The sequence below is a fragment of the Acinonyx jubatus genome, chromosome B1 (genome assembly GCF_027475565.1).
Source record: "Acinonyx jubatus isolate Ajub_Pintada_27869175 chromosome B1, VMU_Ajub_asm_v1.0, whole genome shotgun sequence".
In the NCBI taxonomy this organism is placed as follows: domain Eukaryota; kingdom Metazoa; phylum Chordata; class Mammalia; order Carnivora; family Felidae; genus Acinonyx; species Acinonyx jubatus.
This window is the reverse complement of record NC_069382.1, coordinates 156939554-156962039: the sequence shown is the minus strand read 5'-3', so window position 1 is coordinate 156962039 and position 22486 is coordinate 156939554. Positions and strand designations below refer to the sequence as shown.

The 22486-nt window shown below is 39.7% G+C and overlaps 1 protein-coding gene across 5 annotated transcripts in view; it reads left to right on the top strand.

Moving 5' to 3' along the window:
* Positions 1 to 22486, top strand: part of CRACD (capping protein inhibiting regulator of actin dynamics) — a 277503-nt gene that overhangs the window by 197765 nt on the left and 57252 nt on the right. For 4 of the 5 annotated variants that reach the window (XM_027057177.2, XM_053217326.1, XM_053217327.1 and 1 more), the window contains one exon: positions 17373 to 17544. Coding sequence is in view for 2 of the 5 variants with exons in the window: in XM_053217326.1 (XP_053073301.1) it covers positions 17373 to 17544 (172 nt within the window). In the remaining 3 variants the exon portion in view is untranslated. Of the gene's footprint in view, positions 1 to 17372; positions 17545 to 22486 lie in introns of those variants that run through there. The other variant, XM_053217330.1, reaches the window with a different exon arrangement.

The following is a 22486-nucleotide window of genomic DNA, read 5'->3' as shown; positions in this document are numbered from 1 at the left end:
CTGAGTCAGAGCTGGCGTCTTACTAGGAAAAATGCACATTTGAGGGACCCAGTTTTGCTCCTACATGAAAGATTCTGTGTTTTAAGCTTTTGGCAATTAATGTGCTCACTTTGGGTGAACTAGAACTACAGCTCAGCCAGAAGTATTTATTAGGTGCCTCTTTGCTCCCACCACAATTAGGTAGGTCACATAAGGATGCACGGAAGCAGAGGACATTGTCCTCCTGTAGCTTACAGTCTTCTGGCTGAGATAGCATAAGCATGGGTTTAAAAAAATTGAGATGTAATCAGGGCTCAATGCATTATTTAGAAGCACCACATCTCACTAAAACACCACACATCCACCTTGACAGCTGTCTTTCAGGGTCTGATGAAGCCTCCATCTCCACAAAGTCCTCCTGGATCATGTTAGAGGAAGGAAGATTCCTTTTGGAATGTGTTTGGGTTTTTGTTGTTTTTGTTTTTGTTTTTTTACCCCGGAGGCCTGCAGCAGACCTATGGAGTCTAGTGACATTATTAGGATATAGGTTGGTTTCTAGCAACTCCCAGAAAAAAGGAAAATGCCTCATCTCATGGTTCTTTGGACTCTAATTTTATTTTTTTTTAACTTTTTAAAAAGTTTATTTGTTTATTTTGAGAGAGTGAGAGAGCGTACATGAGCTGGGGAGGGGCAGAGAGAGAGGGAGTGAGAGAGAATTCCAAGCAGGCTCTGTACTGTCAGTACGGAGCTCAATGTGGGGCTCAAACTCACGAACCGTGAGATTGTGACCTTAGTCGAAACCAAGAGCCGGACACTTAACTGACCGAGCCACCCAGGTGCCCTGGCATAGTACTTCTTTAAAGTTATGCCTCAAATTACAGTTTTCAAGTTATGCCCCCAAACCAAGCTCAGCAGGCACAGAACCTGCTTTCATTAAGAAAGCAAACTTTCTTCTTTCATTAAGAAGTGGGAGATTTTGTTCAACTCCAAGATAGTTTTGGTAGTTGAGCAACAAAATGATCAAAGCCAAAGTGGAGATTTCAACAGTATGCACATGAGCTCTGGCTTTGGCAACGTCAGGGAACTTATTTAATGACTTTTGGCAACTTTCAGCTTGTTCTTTCATGCAGTGCTTTCTAATCTTCCTTTAGCCAAAGTGAGTGCCACATACGCAGTGGCTTACATTGACAAATGGTTGTTGACTCTTAACATCTAAATATCTAACTTACTGGGAAATGTGGCAATTTTTCTTGATTAGCATTTCTCAAATATTTTTTACTTGATCTAGAGCAAGAAATATGTTTTATATCAGAACATATGTGTGTATAAAGTTGTGTATATAGACATAAACACACATACATAAACTAGAAACAAGCTTCATGAAATAGAGCTCACTCTATTTTGTATTCCACATTATTCTCTTCTTCTTAGTTTTAGAGGATTCTTGGTCACAGCCCACTAAATTGATTGGAGGGTCCACTAAATGGGCTATTGCCCATTACTTGAAAGTCACTGGCCTAAGGATTCCCCTTAGTCCAGACCTCCCTGGGCTTTACATGCCCTCAACAGAATATTTTACATCTTCTTCCGCTCATCCCCAGTATACACACATACTACCTTCATGACCACCAACACTACCACTAAACCTTTTGGATCATCAGGTAGAGACAGGCCCATTAGCTGCTACCAGGGATTTTTCTCCTATTAAGACTCCACAAATTTTTCTCATAGGAGGTCAGAATCTTGAAAACTTTATGAAATTTGAAAAACAACTTACTCTCCTCCTAAATTTTGAGTATTAGCAGGTGTCATGAACGCAGGAATTCCTGTAATATGTCAGGGCTAGTTCAGTGCTTTGTACACAGTAGGACTGAAGTAAATATTTGTTCATCAGTCATTGTCTTGGATCTGCACTAAACACAATTGAAGACAGAGCTCTTGCATAGATAACACTGACTTGTGTTGAACAGAATAGTGTTGCTTCTCCATAGATGGGCTGAGTTTTGTAGACAGGATATAAATGTGTAGGGTTATTAGGTGGAGTAAGAGTCCAGGCGGGGCATATATTCCTGAATATACAAGACACCAAGAAATTCAGACAGCATTCTGCTCAGATTTGAGGCTCATACATTAGTTATCTTTTTTAGAAAACTTACCTGAGTCAGACAATGAGGATGGCAAGAGGTGATAGGGATTGGGGATGTAAATTCTAGGTTCTTTCTCCATGAGCATTGTCATTCCTAGGAGTAGGGACATGGATCCTGACACAAAGAGACAGAATGATTTGATTCTCTTACCAACTTTCAGATTATGTTATTGCCTCTCCTAAGCCCCAGAGGTCCTTGATTTTGCTAAGTAGACATTGTGGTGACAAAACCAGCATCATTTGCAGCAAAGTAGGAGTAGAGAAAACATAATGAATATAATTAGTAGATAATTTATGAAAAGAGTTACAAGTTTTATGAACTAGAATATTTTCTAAACTTGCCTTGCTTTTTACGGGAACAGTTCATAGAATTTTAGAATTAGGAACCTTAGATGGTATATAGTTTAATCACCTCATGTTATAGATGTGGAAATTGAGGTCCCAAGAAACTAGCAGATGGCAAAGGTGACTAAATAAACCCAGATCTTTAAGACTCTAAGGCTCATTTCCCCATATTCACACAACCTCTTGAAATGAAGAGCATTTCTCCTTGTTGCTAAGAAACAGTAAACAAAAATGTGATAGTTGTAGCTACTGTTGGACTTGGTGATGCCAGAACAGACAAACAAACAAGAAGTAGCAATATTTGCCCAGAAGGCCACATTTAGCCACAATATTTGTGGTTTAATAGTAACTTTTGCAAGATTTCCTGATGTTAGTTACGGAGCTCCTGTGACTCCTTGAAGTGACTTTGGAGAGTGAGTTGTGTGGTAGATATCTGCATTTCTAAGACACCTGTCACTACAGAACTTAGATTACCCTTGGAAAAGTGATTCCCAACCATGAAAGGACAAAGGACAGCTACTCCCGTATCACACAGACCCAGTGGTTACTAGTCAGAGAGGTATCACATCCAAAATACAGGTGGAAATTTAAATCACTGACCCTTAGAATCTCAGAATTGGATTGCCATTTATTCCACCAGTGTCTAGTGCACGAGTTAATGGAAAGGTTCTACAAAACTGATGTAGTGGTTGTATTTTTGTTGTTACTGTATTTCTACCTAGAATAGTACAGTTCCAGAGTAAATCTGTTACCTGTCTGAGTTGTTGTCCAAGATTTATTCTGGTAATGAGAAACCGGGGGGAGGACAGTGATCCTGAAGGAACTGTGTCAACCCTGTCTAGTGCTCGCCAGTGAGAACAGAATAAGGTGCAAAAGAAACAAGCTTAGTATCAGGCACAAGAGAATGGTGTTCAGACCAAGAAAGAATAGCCTGACAGGACTGTCTGACATAATTTGGAATCCTGAGATAGGCTAGAATTTTTTTTTTAATCTTTGCAAACAGTGGTTTTGTTGTTGCTGTTGTTTTTTCCTGTTCTCAGAAATGGTATCAGGGTAGCTCTACCCACAGATAGGCACAGAGGACTGCGGAGTTCTTATTTCTGTTCCATCTGAACACTCACAGTTTCATTCCTGCTCCCACTAGGGTCTGTTTTCCATAGGTCATCTACACAAGCAATAAGCACTTTGCCTGATGGATCTAAGACACGTTAGTGTCAACCTTCATCCGCTTGCCACTGGTGCCGTCAAGAATTTCAGCTAAATATATTAAGAACTGATGTTCACATAATAGAACTAGTGACTTCTTTATCTCTAAGAACTTTTATGTGTTTAGGCATAGTTTGAGAATTTGACCCCAAATTTAGTTCTATCCAACAGGAACTAAGATTGTACCGCTCCTAGGTCTAAAAAAATTATTAGTGAATCAAATCATACTGAAATCTGTAACTAAATAATTATTTCACTAACCTTTATTGAGTCTCTGTATTATCAATAATTATGACAATTTTTGTCATGATTTCTAGCTATCTAACCACTTAGCTTATTTCTAATTAAACCAGTCAGAGACACCCAAGTTACTAAATGTCCTTTACTCAACAAATATGCCATTCTTCAGGGCTTATTTCTGGTTCATCAGTGCCACCCAGCTCTCAGTTTAATGAAGGTATTGATGTAAAGACACCCAGACTTTAAAATTGTTATTAGTTCAAGAGTACCAAACTGAGGTACTGAATCTTTTAAAAATCAGCTTGTTTTTCAAAGAAATAACTGACATGTAATATCACAAAGACTAAAAGTTTGCAAACATAGTGATGGGACCTGGTGAGCAGGAGGTATAAGTTACACTAGACATAGTGGTTAGACATTTTCATGCCAGAGAATGGGAAATAAATCCCATTGAAATTCCAGGACTTTTACATTAGTAAAATGTCTAGGCGTCTAGTGGCCTGGGGCATGTTGTGATATCTCTTCTAAGGTGAAGAAGGAGAAGTTGTTGCATCTGGCCCATCCTACCACCAGAAAGAAGCCAACACATGGTAGGCCTCTGTGGATTTTGGAGGCAGCATATTCCTCTTTTGTGTGTGCTACTCTGGCACACACCGAATGACTGGAAATCTGCTAATTTTGAGTAATGCCCAGAACACGAGAAGGTTCTATAACAGGTACAAGCTGCCCTGCAAACTGCTCTGCCATTTGGGCCATTTGATACAGCAGATCCAGTGGTGTTTGAGTGTCACTGACAGAGAGGGATACTGTTTGGAGCCGTTGGCAGGCCCTGTAGGTAAATCATAGCAAATACTCAGGATTTTGGAGCAAAACCCTGCTATCCTCTGCAGATAACTATGTCTCTTTGAGAAACAGCTTTTGGCTTGCTAATGTTAGGCACTTTTGGCTTAGTAGACACTGAACACTTCACCGTGCACCACCAAGTTACCATGTGACCTGAGCTGCCCATCATGAACTGGGTGTTGTCTAACCACCAAGCCATAAAGCTGGGTGTGCACAGTATTCCGTTATCAAAAGGAAGTTTAGTATATGCAGATCAGGTTCGAACAGACCCAGAAGGCACAAGTAAGTTACATGAAAAAGTGGACTAATTACCCATGGTCCCCATTCCTGCTACAATATCTCTCTTTCCCATTCTGTGCCTGTGTCCTCATGGGGAGATCCTTATGACCAGTTAACTTAGGAAGAGAAAATTTAGGCCTGGTTTATGGATGGTTTTGCATGATATTGAAGTACCACTCAAAAGCTGTAATGCTATAGCCCCTTTCTGGGACAGCCCCAAAGGACAGCAGTGAAGGGAAATCCTCTAAGTGGACAGAACTTCTATCAGTGCTTCTGATTGTTCTTTTTGCTTTTAAGGAAGAATGACCAGAAGTATAAGTCTGTAACGGTTCGTAGGTAGTAACTAATGGGTTAGATGGTTGGGGACTTGGGAAGAATATGATTGGAAAATTAGTGACAAAGAGGTCTGTAAAGAGCTATGTGGATAGACCTCTCTGAACGGGCACAGGATTTCAGGATATTCGTGTCCATGTGAGTGTTAACTAAAGGATGGCCTCAGAAGGATTTTCATAATCAAGGGCATAGAATAACACATTCTGTGGATACCTATCAGCCTCTTTCCCCATCTACTTGTTAACTGGACTGTGAATACAATAGTGGCAGGGATGCAAGTTATACATGAGCTCAACAACACTGACTCCACCAGCCAAGGCCAACAGAGACCAACACTGAGTTCCCAATATGACACCATGCCCTGGGGTAAACAGCTACCTACCTGGTACACATTAATTATACTGGACCACTTTCATCATGGAAGGAGCAGCACTTTGTTCTTACTAGAACAGACACTCTGGATACAGATTTTCCTTTTTTGCATGCAGTACTTCTGCCAAAACTGTCATCTGTGGACTTATGGAATACCTTATCTGCTGTAATGGTATTTGACACAGACATCATTTCTTTTTTTTCCTTTTTAATATTTATTTATTTATTTATTTATTTATTTATTTATTTATTTATAGAAAGAGAGTATGAGCAGGGGAGGGGCAGAGAGAGAGAGAGAGAGAGAGAGAGAATCCCAGGCAGCCTCTGTGCTTTCAGGCACAGCCCCACACAGGACTCGATCTCACAAATCATGAAATCATGACCTGAACTGAAATCAAGAGCCAGACACTTAACTGACTGAGCACCCAGGACACCTCAACACAGACATCATTTCTGATCAAGAACCTTGATAGGCCTATGCTCATGGAATTCACTGGTCTCACCACATCCCCATCATTCTGAAGCAGCTGCCTTGGTAGAATGGTGGGATGGCCTTTAGAAGACTCAGTTACAGTGCCAGCTAGGTGGTAATACTAGGGCTGGGACTGTGTCCTCTAAGATGTGGTATAAGTCAGTATCCAGTATATGGGACTGTTTCTCTCATAGCCAGGCTTCACAGGCCCAGGAATAAAGGGCTAGAATTAGAAATGGTCACTTTTACCCCTAGTAACCTGCTAGGAAAAATTTTGCTTTCCATCCCTTTGACGTTAGATTCTGCTTGTCTGGAGTTCTTAGTTCCAGTGGGAGGAATGTTTTCATAAGGAGACACAACAGTGATTTCATTGAACTGGTAGTTGAGACTGTCACCCAGCCTTTGGAGCTCCTCATGTCTGTCAGTAAACAAGTAGAGAAAGGGATAACTGTACTGGCCAGAGTGATTGAGCCTGACTACCAAGGGAAAATTGGGCTGCTACTATCAATAGAGGTAAGGAAGAGCATGTGTGGAATATAGGAGATCTTTAATGGCATCTCCTAGTACTCCCAGGTCCTGTGGAGTAATAAGAAACTGCAGCAACCCAGTTCAGGACAACTAATGGCCTGGGTTCTTCAGGTATGTAGGTTTATGTCACCTCACCAGGCAAAGAACCACAGCCAGCTGAGGTCCTTGTCAAGGATGAAAGGAATGTGGAATCCCTAGTGGAATAAGATAGCTACAGAGATTACGTATACATATAAAGGCTATGTACACATATTCATGTAAATATACATATAAAGAAAGCTATGACCGCATGATCAGTTGCTAAAACAAGGACTCATAGTTATGGGTATTTCTTCCTTACTTTTTAATGAATATGGTTGTATATATGTATTAACCAAATATTTTTGTTTTCTTCCCTCTCCTCTCCATAATGTAAGATATGTTAATAATAAGGTTATACTTCAGTATGTAAGTTATAGGAGAAGTGTGCATGTTACTCAAGGACTTTGCATCCTCTTCTAGGGAATGGGTCAGTATGTTTTCTAATGTATGTGGGCTATTTGTATCATGTTAGTGGAAGTATGACTTTGTTATTGACTTTATTTGGAGATTAGGTATGGTTTAAGGAGATGTATATGAGTGCCAGGTTGACAAAGGATGGAGTCTGATGATCATTTTGATGTGTCAGCTTGACTAGGCTGTAGTCCCCAGTTATTTAATCAAACATAAATAATGTTTAATTGAACTGTTGCTCTGAGGGTATTTTGTAGATGTAATGAAAGTCCATAATTCATTGACTTTAAGTAAGGGAATTATTCAAGATAATCTATGTGGGCCTGAATCAATAAATTGTAAGGCCTTAAAAATAGGGCTGGGGTTTCCCTGAGAGAAGAAATTCCATCTGTGAAAAGCAGCTTCAGTCTGTGCTCATGAGCTCCAGTCTGTCCTTCCTGAGGACCTGCCCTGTGGATTTCAGACTGACTTAGCCAGCCACCACCTGGTGGAAGCCAATTCCTTGCAGTTAATCCTTTAGTATCTCTTACACACACACGTGCACACGTGTGTGCATGTGTGCTTCTGCCTCTATCTCCTACTGGTTCTGTTTCACTGCTTAAACCCTGATCAAGATAGCCTCAGATGTCCCTAAAAAGCTTTTGTCCTACTGCACTAAATATGCAGGGTAATCCTGCAGGAAGCTCCCCCTGCCAATATTTTCCACTCAAAGTCAGTCTGATTTTTTTACTCACAATACCTTCTGAAACTCAAGTGGAAACATTTGGCAGTGAAAAGAACCAGCACCCACACATCTTCTAGCATGTGGGAGAAATGCGGCCAGACACCAAAACTTCACATTAGAAATCATATCTGCCTCTGTTACTATTTCTAAATATTATTTGGTTTTGCTTGTGAATTGTTGTAAGATGTGTAAAAGGGAGTTCTGAGATAGACCAATGGGAAAAACAGAAAAATTAAAAATGATGTAGTTTTGAGAAATAGCAGGTCCCAGTAACCTGCACAGTCATTGTCATTTTAATTGATAGATCCTTGCCTAGACCTGGATTAAGTACAGAAATAGTTCAGTAGGTTTTGTTTTAGTATTTACAGTCAGTGCTGCTGTAATGTGCCACATACATTGCAGAAAATCAACATGCTATGCAAAATCATAAAACCAAAACCAAGTCTAATGGGAAAAATGGGATATTAACACAATACAAAAAAGATTTATCAGTGACATATTTTAAAAGAATAGGAACCTAATAAAAATAATAAAATGTTGTACGTGTTAATGGTAATGAAATATACAAACACCACAATAAATATGGCACTTTACCTTGGGAAAGACCTGAAGTTTGCCTGTGGACTGGTGCATTGGAAGGACTGCAGCTTGTGAGCTATTGTGGGTAGAGGAAGGGAGGTTATACAAAACTGGACAGAAAGCTGCAATACCACATGTGTATGAGTGTATCTCCCAACACTGGTGGCGATCTGGGGTAACTGGTAGATATTTGAGGTGTATGTGAATATGCACTTTGCTACACACCTCACTTCAACTGGGCACGATATTCTCCATTCACCTAGTGTTTCTGGGTGAGGAGATAGCATAGATCAGTCACTGGAACACATACGCATTGCCAAAAAAGTGTGATTACAGGACTGACTGTACTACATAAAGAGATCACCATCCTTTATCTGTATTCTCAAAATCTCAAAAGTTCTTTGGAAGTTTGGCATAGATTTGTTTATTAGCAAAACAAGGTGACTATAGATGTTTTCCAGAAATACCGCATTTGGTTATAAAGTGCTGTCACAGACCCCACTGGGGTCTAAATGTACCTTTATACAATCTGAAAAATTCTGATTTCTAAAACACATCTGCCCCTAAGGGGATAGGGAACAGTAGAGTGTATTATTGAGTGCTTTGTGTCAGGCATGACGATGGGTGCTATAGATGTAGAATAAACAAGGTGTAGTTCCCCATACCCAGGGAACTTGCAGTCTAGGAGCTAAAGCATGCTGTGTTGTTAGAGTAGATGTCTGTACATGCACAAATGGAGAACAGAGGACTTCTTTCTGGCTGGAGTGTTCAAGGACGTCTTTCCGGGGAACATAACGCCTGGAATGTGTTTGAAGGAACAGTTAGGAGTTCTCTAGGCAAAGGCAGAAAGGTGTTCCAGATAGAAGTCCATGTGTGAAGGCGTGAAAGCAGAGTCACAGAAGATCCCCAGTGACTACTTTAATATCATACAACGTGGTGTTTGCTAGGGCTGCATAGCCAAGTGCTACAGAATGGGTGACTTAAACTACAGTTTATTTTCTTGATTCTGGTGGCTAGCAGTCTAAGATCAAGGTGTCATTGCTGTTTGTTTAGGCTTCTTTCCTTGGCTTGTAAATGGCCGTCTTCACCTTGTGTCCTCACATGGCCTTCCCTCTATGTGTTTCTGTGTCCTGATCTCTCTTTATAAGGACCCCAGTCATATTGGATTAGAGCCCACCTAATGACCTCTTTTTACCTTAATTACCTCTTTAAAGGTACTCTGTCTCTGGGGCATCTGGGTGGCTCAGTTGGTTAAGTATCTGACTTTGGCTCAGGTCATGATCTCACAGTTTGTGAGTTTGAGCCCTGCGTCAGGCTCTGTGCTGACAAGTTGGAGCCTGGAGCCTGCTTTAGATTCTGTGTATTCTTCTTTCACTACTCCTCCCCTGCTTGTGTTCTCTCTCTCTCTCTCTCTCTCTCTCTCTCTCTCTCTCAAAAATAAACATTTTTAAAAAGACTCTGTCTCCAAATACATATTCTGAGGCACTTGGGGTTTGGGACTTTAACATATGAATTTTGAGGAGACACAGTTCAGCTTGTAATATATGGTGTGGCTCAAAAGATGTATGAGGAAAGCACACAGAAGCCAGAGGAAGCTGTGGTCAATTATCACTGGGCTTGGTGACTTGGGAAAAGCTTCAAGGATGTAGGTCTTGAAGGATGAATAGAATTTCATCATGTTGAGAAGGAAGAAGATGACATTTCTTGCTGAGGAAACAAAAATTCCAAACTTTAGTCCTGGCTCAGAGTTCCACAACATATGCCATAGCCCATCCACCTAAGTGTCCAGGACCTGATACTTCCTGATACAGGCTGGTCACTGCCTTCTCTGCCTGTGACCCCTGACTTGAAAAAGCCACAGTCACTACCATCCCTGGGCCTCTCACCTTTGTTCCAGGCACCCCTGCCCTCTTCTGAAAGTATTATTGATCCTGTCTCTTCATATTCTGAATCGGCATAACAGCAAATGTCTGCCTCTCTCTGTGTTTCCCCAGAAAAGGAGACAACTCTTCCTTCTTCCCTCCTGACTTGACAGCCACCATGATAACCTTCCCTCCTCTCTGGAAGTAGAATCTCAGTCCTCAGTCTTCTCATGATGTGGCCCTGGAGAGCACTCCTGTCTGACATGCCACCAACTCCTTAGTCTTAGTTGAAATGTGTTGGGATTACTGGATCTGGTAAAAATGTGATAGCCACCGAGTGCTTGTGTATCACTGTACTTCTGGTCATCTTTTTTAACAGAATAGTTTCTTCTCAAAAGCATCCTCATGTTCCAGAGCTAAGAAAAATTTTGTGAAATTCCCCTTAAATTAGTAAAATTATAGGATTCAGACAGTTGCTGCGTACTGTGTCCTAATGTACACTATTTACCTACATGCTTGAAATCAGAACTTTACCTAAAGCATTAGGTTTATTTAACCAGAATGTTTCAGTCAACTCACTTAAGTTTACTGAGCAGTGTACTCTGGAGTGTAGGGGAGGTTTGTGTACCAAATATATGGTACCTAAAGAAAATAAAAGATTTTTGAAAGAGGGGCGCCTGGCTGGCTCAGTCAGTAGAGCATGTGACTCTTGATCTCGGGTTGTAAGTTCAAGCTCCCACATGTAGAGATTATGTAAAAGTAAAATTAAAATATTTTTGAAAGAAATAATGAGGACAGGTGATTCCCAGGGTATGTTCAGGGGAGCACTTGTCATGACAGAGACCAGAAAGTCAGCTTTGGGAAGCACTGCATATTCTCTGCTCTTTTGGAAAGCAATAATGATATCAGCATATTAAAGACTCTGAAAAGCTTCACAGTAAAGAAAAATATTTAACTTTATTTTACCTGCATTCTCAAATGTAGTGGTCTTTGAACAAGAAGCTGGCACCAACCATAGAGCACATTCTGAGAAACCCCAGACCAAGACATTTATGATGCTTAAAATGGAGTATGATAAAAAAAAAATTCTGGGGGTGCCTGAATGGCTCAGTCTGTTGAGTGTCCAACTCTTGATTTTGGCTCAGGTCATGATTCCAGGGTTGTAGAATCGAGCCCCCATGCTCAGCGTGGTGCCTACTTGAGATTCTGTCTCTCTCTCCCTGTGCCCCTCTCCCCTGTTTGTGCACTCTCTCCCTCTAAAAAAATTTTTTTTTTAATTATTTTTCTCCTCGGGAAGTGTAAATCCAATAAATCCATATAAATCATATAAATCATATAAATCCAATGCAGATAAATTGTATGCTTTCATTATTTTAGGTTTAGAAATGAAAATATAAGATTTACATCCTTATGACAAATGGAAAATGAATCAGATTTGCTTGACTTGCCCAGGGATTTTTAATTTTTAGAAGCTTCTATATAAACTAGCAATTATGATGCTGCAGCCATCAAATGGCATGTAATTATATCTATGAAATAATGGATAATGTGCACTCTTTTAAATGAAAAAAATCCCTAAGGTAATTATTAGATGATGAAAATAAATTAATTCAGTTCAGTACTTAAAGAATGAAAATTATTGTCATTCCTGAAGCAGTCTATATGCATATATAGGTTCTTTCATGTGAAAAATTGCAACAGAAAATTGCAGAAATATTAAGAAAATATGGCACCCACTGCCTTTTCTACTATAAATTCAGTCTTAGGACTTAAAATGGTAAATTTCCAGAGAGGCTGGTAAGCAGATGTTTCATAGCTAGTAAGAAATGGGGTCAGGATTCGAGCCAAATACTCTTGTCTCTGGGGCCCACACATTTAACCCCTAACTAGAGCTGTAACAAGTTTAGTGGGAAGAACATTTCTTCCTTCTCTTTCCCTTCTTCTCCCCACTGTCCTAATCACCCAACAAAAGTAAATTTATGTTATAAAATTCTAAAATGCTGTCTTAAATATGCTAATGTTGGAGAATACTTTGCTGAACTATATATACTTCTAAAGTATGGCAGTTGTATTTTGGAATACTTCACATTAGCATTGCAGAAGTGTTCTGTTTTGCTACATCGTTAAAATTGCTTTGATCTTTTAGACCCCCATTGGTACAAAAATAGTCACAGGAAGAGTTGGTGTTATCTGTGAAGAAAATAGTTGCTGGTAATGACCACGCACTTAATCCAGTTGAGTCTGTGGAGACAGTGCAACCCCCAAATCATAAACTGATCATAAAATAGTTTATTTAGTGGGTATTTATAGACATATGCTCAGGTTTTCATAATGGTTGTTGTGCAATAGAATTGCAAATGTTTCACAAAATTTAGCTACTTGCTTTATTCATGTGAGAGATCTTATACCAGACTTTGAGAGTCAGGTGGGGAACCAAGTAAGTCTAACTGCCTCTCTGATTTATAAAACTTCATTTCCTATTAATGTTGCTTAGTTATGGTTTGCTATCTGAATAGAGGGTGGATCTAAATGTCATTCCTGAATCTTTTCATAAAATTAATCCTGGAAAATTAATTAATTGCCCCAATCAATAGTAAAATAACCATAAAAACAAATATTTAAATTTTATTTTAGATGTAAAGATATTTATGACAGGAGATGTAGTTTGGAAATGAGGAGGCAATTTATTTTTTATAACTGAGATGTGACCAAACACTAAGACTTTGGAGCATACTTGTGAACTTCTGTGTTCTGATTCCTCTTCCAAAGAGAGATTGGTGTTCTTAGGACTTACAGTCTCTTTTTCCTGTTGTAAGAAGGACTGGTTGTTGGATGGATAGTTCAAGTAGGTTTTACTGTTCTCTTACCTTCGTGATAATAACTAAGGCATTGCCAAAACAGCTTTTCCTGAGTAACTCTTGAGAAGTGCATTGACAGTTGGACTTTGACACATCTTTCAGGATAATATGTGTGTACTCATGCCAAGTGAATGCCCATATAATGTGCAGTACAGAGTGCCAGAGTGCCTAGTTCACAAGCAGTCCTCAAATGGGGCCAGCTCTAAAGACAGATCGCCTAAAGGAGGCCATTCTGTGCTTGCACGAAGTCCACCAGGTTCTCCCAGCTAAGGTTTCCGTATCCTGGTGTCCTCCCCAAGGCTTTCTTTATCCTGTCCTTGACTTTGTATTCAGCTCCTTCCAGATTCATTTCACTTCCTATCTTCCCCAACAATATGACCAGTGCAGACCAATTTTATATGGTGGTTGCCACCATTCGGGCATGAAGCAATACAAAGGACCATATAATCCTTTTTGGCTGGTATAGAGCAATTAATTAAATACACAACTAGTTAGTTAAATACACCCATTAGTTAAATACACAACTAACCTGTTGTTATTCTAAGAAACTGTAATTTAATTTGTCTTTCATTGTGGTTAATTTGGTTCCAGCTCAGCTAAACACCACCAAATCTACCTTGACTTTAGAGCAAGTGATGATTTTTTCCCCCTGTCCATAAATTCTGACATAACCTGATGTTCTCTATGTAGTTTAAAATTTAGAGGGGCGCCTGGGTGGCGCAGTCGGTTAAGCGTCCGACTTCAGCCAGGTCATGATCTCGTGGTCCGTGAGTTCAAGCCCCGCGTCAGGCTCTGGGCTGATGGCTCAGAGCCTGGAGCCTGTTTCCGATTCTGTGTCTCCCTCTCTCTCTGCCCCTCCCCCGTTCATGCTCTGTCTCTCTCTGTCCCCCCAAAAAATAAATAAACGTTGAAAAAAAAATTAAAAAAAAAAAAAGCTAGATTTGTGGGTCCAGACTGGGGGTAATGATGTAACAACTGATACTTTTAGAATTTGCTATGGTCTTTTAGAATATTTCTTCTTTCTTTCTTTCTTTCCTTCTTTCTTTCTTTCTTTCTTTCTTTCTTTCTTTCTTTCTTTCTTTCTTTTTTGAGAGAGAGAGAGAGAACGTGAGCAGGGGAGGAGCAGAGGGAAAGGGAGAGAGAGAATCTTAAGCAGGCTACACACCCAGTGCAGAGCCCAGTGCTGGGAGAGATCATGACCTAAGCTGAAATCAAGAGTTGGAAGCTTAACTGACTAAGCCACCCCTGGGGGTGCTAGCCAGGCACCCCTAGCATATTTCTGATTAGAGAACTAGGGGTTAGATATTTCTGTAGTGGGAAAAAGGCAGTCAGTATAAAAGGAAAAAGGAAGAGTTTCATCTCAGAAATAAGTGGAATGTAGCACAAATTACTACTTGACCATTTATAATAATGCTGCCAAATCTAGAAATTAGGTGTCATTTACATATTTTGAGCTTTGGACAGTCGTAGAGAAAACATTCATTTATTTTATCAGTCCAGTTATATAATGATACCTGAAGCATCTTTCAGAATTTTTTAAATTTACATTTCTTAATTGACTCATATAAGGTCATCTCTTTTAACATTTGCTTGATGTTCTTTGATGGTCTTCAAAAATTGCTACTGATTATAATGTTTAAAATTTTTTTTTAACGTTTATTCATTTTTGAGAGATAGAGACAGAGTGCAAGCGGGGGAGGGGGAGAAAGAGAGGGAGACAGAATCTGAAGTAGGCTCCAGGCTCTGAGCTGTCAGCACTGAGCTGGACACGGGGCTCAAACCCACAAACCACGAGATCATGACCTGAGCCAAAGTCGAACGCTCAACTGACTGAGCCACCCAGGCACCCCTATAATGTTTTAAAATTATCCATTGATGGGAGCCAGAAGCAGGTGTCATGAAAATCTCTGGCTCATACTCCTGAATTGATAACCACTGAAAACATACAAACATTCTGAAATCAAACCCTCCAGTTTGTTCCGTTTGTTTTTACCATTTTTAAGCGTTATGATCTCAATTATATTATACACACTTTCTTGTCTTTTAAATAATACACAGTGAAAAAAACTAAATTCCTTTTTGAGGACTATATGCTTACCACAAAGCCTTATGTAGGGAGTCATCTGATATAACAAGTCTCCTTTCCTTTTAAACGTGATATTGTTATTTCAGAGACCACTGAAGTTTGAAGGCATTTGCACCTATATTAAGGATCCCAGACTGTTGTCCTTTTGTGATTGGTAACTATTCTCTCTATCTCAGTGTCTTACAGCTTAAGGCAAAGTGGTTTAAGCCACTTTTTCCTCACTTCAGACTTTCTTTCAGAAAGATCAGAACTGAAGATCACCAGAGGAAATGAGATGGTTACCTTACCTTGCACATCTTTAACCTCGTTTTTTGCCCAGATTTCTCTGTAGACTATGGCCCGAAGAGGTCTGGGGGCTCTAATACTCAGATGGGGACTCATACCTGTGTGTTTTGTGCAGGTATTTCTTTTTTTTTTTTTTAATTTTTTTTTCAACGTTTATTTATTTTTGGGACAGAGAGAGACAGAGCAGGAACAGGGGAGGGGCAGAGAGAGAGGGAGACACAGAATCGGAAACAGGCTCCAGGCTCTGAGCCATCAGCCCAGAGCCTGACGCAGGGCTCGAACTCACGGACCGTGAGATCGTGACCTGAGCTGAAGTCGGACGCTTAACCGACTGCGCCACCCAGGCGCCCCAGTGTGCAGGTATTTCTTAATAAACATTGTGAGCTTTTGTATTTTCTTTTCCCTCAGAGCTCCTGACTCCAACTTAAGATATATTTCCCATGATGTTGACAAGTTATTTCATCTCTCTGTGCCTCAGACTCCTCACCTGTAAAATGGGGATGTTAATAATATCTACCTCATAGTGTCATTGTGAGGATTAGCTGAATTAATATTTAGAAAGTTTTTAAAGCAGTGATGCATAAAAAGGGTTAACTTAAAAAAAGATTGTCTGACCCTGAGTAAGTGGCTCTTTAAGCTTCTTAAAGAAAAGGAAGGATCTGAGAAGATGCTTCTTCTGGTATGGGGTGGTACACACTTTTTTTCCTGAGGTGGGAGTGGAGTGATAATGGATGAATTTGTAATTGAAGGAGCAGAACTTGAAAGGTATTACCTAAAATATCTGTCAGTAATGCTGGCACTGAGCCTGGGTCCTGACTGAATGAAGTAATATATGGAAAGATGTTCATAGCAACTCCTTTGGGGCTCTTCATAGAAGATTCTGAGAGGAGACGGGAGAAATAAATTGGAAATATATAGGGTTGGAGGGAATTGGGGCAAAGCTGATGCCAAGAGTTGGCAGTTATTTTCTGTCTCTAACAAAGGCTAAAACAGGGTGATTCTCAGTGGAGAATATGTGTGTGTGTGTGTGTGTGTGTGTGTGTGTGTGTAGATACACACACATAAATAGAAAGTTATATATATAAAGGTGTATGAAATTTTTTGAGCACCTGTCTGACTTAACATGTGTTCTCAGCTTCTTCTGTGGAGAAGGGCACTGGCCACCTGCTTGTTTTTTGTTTTTAATTATTTTTTTTTTTTTAATTTTTAGAACGAGTGGGGAGGGGCAGAGAGAGGGAGAGAGAGAGAGAGAGAGAGAGAGAGAGAGAGAGAGAGAGAGAATCCCAAGCAGGCTCCTTGCTCAGTGTGGAGCCTGACTTGGAGCTTGATCTCATGGCCATGAGATCACCACCTGATCAAGAGTTGGATGCTTAACCCACTGAGCCTCCCAGGAGCCCCTGGCCATCTGCCTATTAAAGAGAGCAGGCACCACTGTTGTGTGGCATGTGCAAAGGGGTGCTCTGAGGCCACTGTGAGCCTCGGAACCCCTCTGTGTCATCCCAGGTGCTTCTTGGGAGCCTGGTGACAGGAGACTTACTGTGCCCTTGGCTTGCCTCTGCCTGACTGTGCCCGGACTGGGGCTGGCCGTGTCATTCCTGGCACAGGGCTTGGTCGCTCATTCACTCTGATGGCTGCCCTTTGCCCCTTCTCCCTTGGCCAGAGGCAGCTCAGTTGTAATTTGCTCTCAGGCTCAGAAGTGCAGCCCTGTCAAACTGCAGTGTGTGTTCATCTTGTAATCCACAGACAAGAAGAAAGGAGGTAAATTCCAGCCTTTTAAGAAGTTGTTTGGTAAAAGGAAAAAGAAAGACACTTTGTTGTCCCAGGAGGCGTCAGCAGGGAGTAAGAGTCACTCTCCCCGGAGTGTCAGCAATGGGACCTTCTCTTCAGATGAGGAGACCCTGGAAGACAATCTAAGGTAATAATCCATACTTTCCCCCCCCCCAGATTTTAGCAGAGTTCCAGTGTGGGGAATGGGATCCCAAAGGAGGCAAGGGTAGAGTCACAGATGTGTTGCATCTCTGGGAAGATGGAAGGCTTGGGGTACTTTGTGCATTCTGTGTGGAGATGTCACCATGGGGAATTGGCAACGAGTCTGGCCTCATTTTCTGGGAAAGCACAGGGATCTGTGCCTTCATTTTGCTGCCTTCACTAGTGATAGAGGCAGCACCCTGCTGGTTTGGCTCAGTAAATTAATCTGGATAGAAGGAGACTGCATTCCCATGCCCTGTTGCTAGACGAAGAGACAGGGTGGTTACAGATTAGATTGTATATCCATGTTGAGAACATAGACTGCTCAGGCACAAAGTGGTCACCCTTTCTACCTCTGGCAATCTCTAGCGACTTCTGGAGTCTGTAAGTCGTAGAGCTTTGGCTTCTGCTCTTTGTTTTCTGTGTTTCTCTCTACATCTTTCCCCCACCTCTCCTTGCCCCTCCCCTTTCTCTTTCTCTCCCTCCTTATTCTTCTTCCCCGCCCTCACCCCCCTTTGCTTCTTAGAGCACAGGTACTAAATCTGGCCATGACTGTGTCAAGAACTCAGAAAAGCAGGGTCGGAAGTAGTTTCTCACCTGAGTGCTGGGAATTGAAGTTAGAGTCAGAGATGATTAAACTCTGCTACTGACAGCTTAGAAGTCAGCTCCTCTGAGAAGCCTTTTCCCACTCCCTGATCTGATTTGTTTGCCCTTGCCGGCATTCCCCTAGCATCATGCACCTGGCTCCAGCAAAGAACTTGTCACTTTCTATGGAAATTATTGATTTGCTTGTCTGTCTCATTTGACTGCCAGTTCCATGAAGTCAGGGACCAGGTTTTATTCAGCCTCGTATTAGGTGCTCAAAAACTGTTTCCTATGAATGCCTGGCACGGCACAACTTGCCGTAATACATGTGGAAGGAATAGATGAGGTAATCTGTGATATTTTTACTGTGATTCAAGGACAAGAACAAAAACATCCTGTGGGATGTATGTCAGTAAGTAAATTCTAATAGACACTCCAGTTGAGCACAACTTACATGCAGAATCCTTAGGCAAGCAGTGGCACATTAAGCTTTGCAGTGCTCGGTGACAGCATTACTGGGTCCTAACTGATATTGACTCTCTTCCTCAACAGGCCTGTTATTTGTCTTCCATTATCTTTAGTAAGAATACTATCGAATTTAACTATAGGAAATGATTTCACTGGAAGGAGAACACAGGTAGCACTAAGCCCATCCAGAGGTTGGGATGTCATTATGTACTAAGGTATGCTTGAGTATTGTTCAGTATAAATGTTTTGATTTTACTTCAGTTTCTTCAGTGGAAAATTGGAATGTGAACTGTTTCTGCCTCACAGTATCAGAATGAGGTAACAGATACTAAAATGTGACCAACTAGTAGTTTAATGCAAAATGAGGTGGAGTCTAGAAGGTTCTCCTTTAGAAGGACTGTTCTGTGAAAACACAGGCTGTCCTTTTTTATGGTTTTGCCAAGTCCCTGATTTCTTACTGAATGATTTTAGACTCTTAGAAGAGCCTGGATCCTGGTGGTTCTCTTCCCATTTAAGTTCTATTCTGTCTACCCCCTTGGAGTTTTCCTTAGATTTTAAGTTATACAAAGCCTTGGAATTTCATATTGATTCAAACACCTGCACTTCTATAAAATAAAGGTAATGCCACCTGTTCTTATTATTGGTTTTTGTTAATAAACCTATATTTATGAGACATACACTATATTTTAATTATTTAGCACTTGTTTTTATAATAAAGGAATTGGGAGGGATAAGCTTTGGATGAAAAAATTTTTTAAATGTCTCTTTAACTATTTTTAAATTAAAAAGACAAGAAAACAGGAATTATTTAAAATACACATTCCCCTTTTCTTCTCAGAAATTGACAGTTGCAAAATAATTCCACCTGCAAAGTAAATACTACATTCATTGCTTACAGTATAGCTGAATTTCTGAATATTTGCCCTATTTACAGATGGAGAAAATTAAAGATATTGTTTCCAACACTTCTTTTTTTAATGGAAGTATAATATATTTCCTATAATTTTTTATTTTCAGTTTACTGCTCAATAATCATGTTACTTTAGATTGTGTAATGATTCACAGAATTTCTGTGCATTTTATTTGCTATCTCCAGCTCTCACTAAAACACAAAACTCAAAATTCTGTTAGCATGGTCTTGGGTGGAGGTTCCAAGGAGGCAGATTTCAGCCCAGTGTGAGGGAGAATTTCCTAAATACTAGGGCTGCCTAAAACTGGGGAGGCTGGGTATGTGCCAGAAGGAGTTTGGACTGATGAAGGGGAAATTCTGCAGTGGGTGGGAATTTAAAGGAGTTGAACTTTAACATGCTGTCAAACTCCAAGAATCTGTAATTCTAGAAATGTCTCCATGGCCAAAAATAGCTCATTATTGATCTGCTCCTTCTGCCTGAAATTTCTCATTTCCTTTGGGCTTTTAACGCATACTGTTCTTTCTCTAGGTTAGAAGCCTTTATTTCTCCTAGGCTACTGCTTTTAAATTATACATGCCTGTGGGGAAAGCAAAATAGTAAAACATGTTCAGTTTTTAACAATTTAATGTGACTTCCTTTATTAATTAAATGCAACTAAAATTGTGTTTCCCAAAATGTGTTAAATTTAAAAAGGGGGAGAGGGTCAGCTTGGCAAAAAAAGAAAAAAAAATAGGTTGGGGAAATTCTGGGCCAAAACAAATAGGATCCTTTACATAGGACTTTTCAGAGCTTTTACTATGCTAATGTGCCCTGGGAATTTCTGAGAAGGGGGATGTATTATGGAACATTTCCAAGACTCCTTTAACCACAAATCTTTTTTTCACAGAGAATATCCATTGGCATATATTAAAGCTACCACTTATTGAACTTAATGCAATGTGGTTTTGCATAGTTGAACTCATATAATGTTCACACACTCCGAGGTTGACATTATTATCCCCATTTCTTATTTTCAAAAATTGAGATATAATTGACATATATCATATTAGTTTCAGATGTACAACATAATGATTCAGTATTTATATATACTGCAAAATAAGTCTGGTTACCATCTGTCACCATACAAAGGGTATAAAAAAATTTTTTTCTTGTGATGAGAACTTTAAAGATTTTTAAGATTTTAAGATCAAATATATGATATAAATAATATATACAATACAATATGTAGAACAATATATACAGTAAAAATGATAGTATTGTTAACTGTAGTCACCATGCTGTGTATTACATTGCCATGATTTATTTTATAACTGGAAATTTGTATCTCTTGACCCCCTTCACCCATTTCACCAACTGTTCAACCTCCTCCCCTCTGGCAACCATCAGTCTATTTCTGTATTTATTAGTCTTGTTTTACATGTTCATTTGTTTTAGTTTTTAGATTCCACTTGTAAGTGGAATCATACAGTATTTGTCTTTCTCTGTCTGACTTAGCATAATGTCCTCAAGGTTTATCCATGTATCACAAATGGCAAGATTTCATTCTTTTTTATGACTGAGTGGTATTCCAGCGTGTGTGTGTGTGTGTGTGTAACATCTTCTTTATTCATCCATTGATGGACACTTAGGTTGTTTCCATATCTTGCCTTGTGTAAATAATGTAGCAGTGAACAAGGGGTGCATACATGTTTTCAAATTAGTGTTTTTGTTTTCTTCAGATAAATGCCAGTAGTGGAATTGCTAGATTACATGGTAGTTCTATTTTTAAATTTTTCAGGAACCTCCATACTGTTTTCCATAGTGGCTACACCTATTTATATTTTGGCCAACAGTGCACAAGGGTCCCTTGCCTCTAAATCCCTGCCAACACTTGTTTTTTCTTTTTGGTGATGGCCATTGTAATATGTGTGAGGTGATACCTCATTGTGGTTTTCATTTGCATTTCCCTGATTAGTGTTGGTGAGCATTTTTTAATGTGCCTCATGGCCATCTTTATGTCTTTTTTGGAAAAATGTTCTGATCTTCTTCCCATTTTTTCATCAGAGTGTTTTTTGTTATTGGGTTGTATGAATTCTTTATATATTTTGGATATTAACCCTTTTTCAGATATATGATTTGCAAATATCTTCTCCCAATTAGCAGGATGGCTTTTTGTATTTTTGATGGTTTCCTTTGCTGTGCAGAAGCTTTTGAGTTTGATATAGTCCCGCTTGTTTATTTTTGCTTTTGTTGCCCTTGCCTTTGGAGTCAGATCTAAAAAATAATCACCAAGACTGATGTCAGCGAGCTTATTGCCAATGTTTTCTTCTAGTTTTATGGTTTCAGGTCTTCCACTCAAGTCTTGAATCCATTTTAAATTATTTTTGTACATGGTGTAAGATAGTGGTCTTATTTCAGCCATTGCACATGGCTGTCCAGTTTTCCCTGCACCATTTATTGAAGAAACTGTCCTTCCCCTACTGTATATTCTTGCCTCCTTTGTTATAAATTAAGTGACCATTTATGTAGGTGTTTATTTCTGGGCTTTATATTCTGTACTATTGGTCACTATGTCTCTTTTTTATGCTGGTTCCATATATTCCAAAACATTCCATGGTTTGATTACTGTAGCTTTATAGTGTAGTTTGAAATCAGGGTTTGTGTTACCTCCAATTTTGTTCTTGTTTCTCAGGATTGTTTTGGCTCTTCAGGCTCTTTTGTGGCTCCATACAACTTTTAGGAATGTTTGTTCTATTTCTGTGAAAAATGCCATTGGAATTTTGATAAGCATTGCATTGAATCTGTAGGTTTGGGTAGTATAGACATTTTAACAACAACATTTTAACAGTCCTTTCAATTAGTGAGCACAGAATATCTTTCCATTTGTGTCTTCTTCAGTTTCTTTTATCAATATCTTACAATTTTCAGTGTACAGGTCTTTCACCC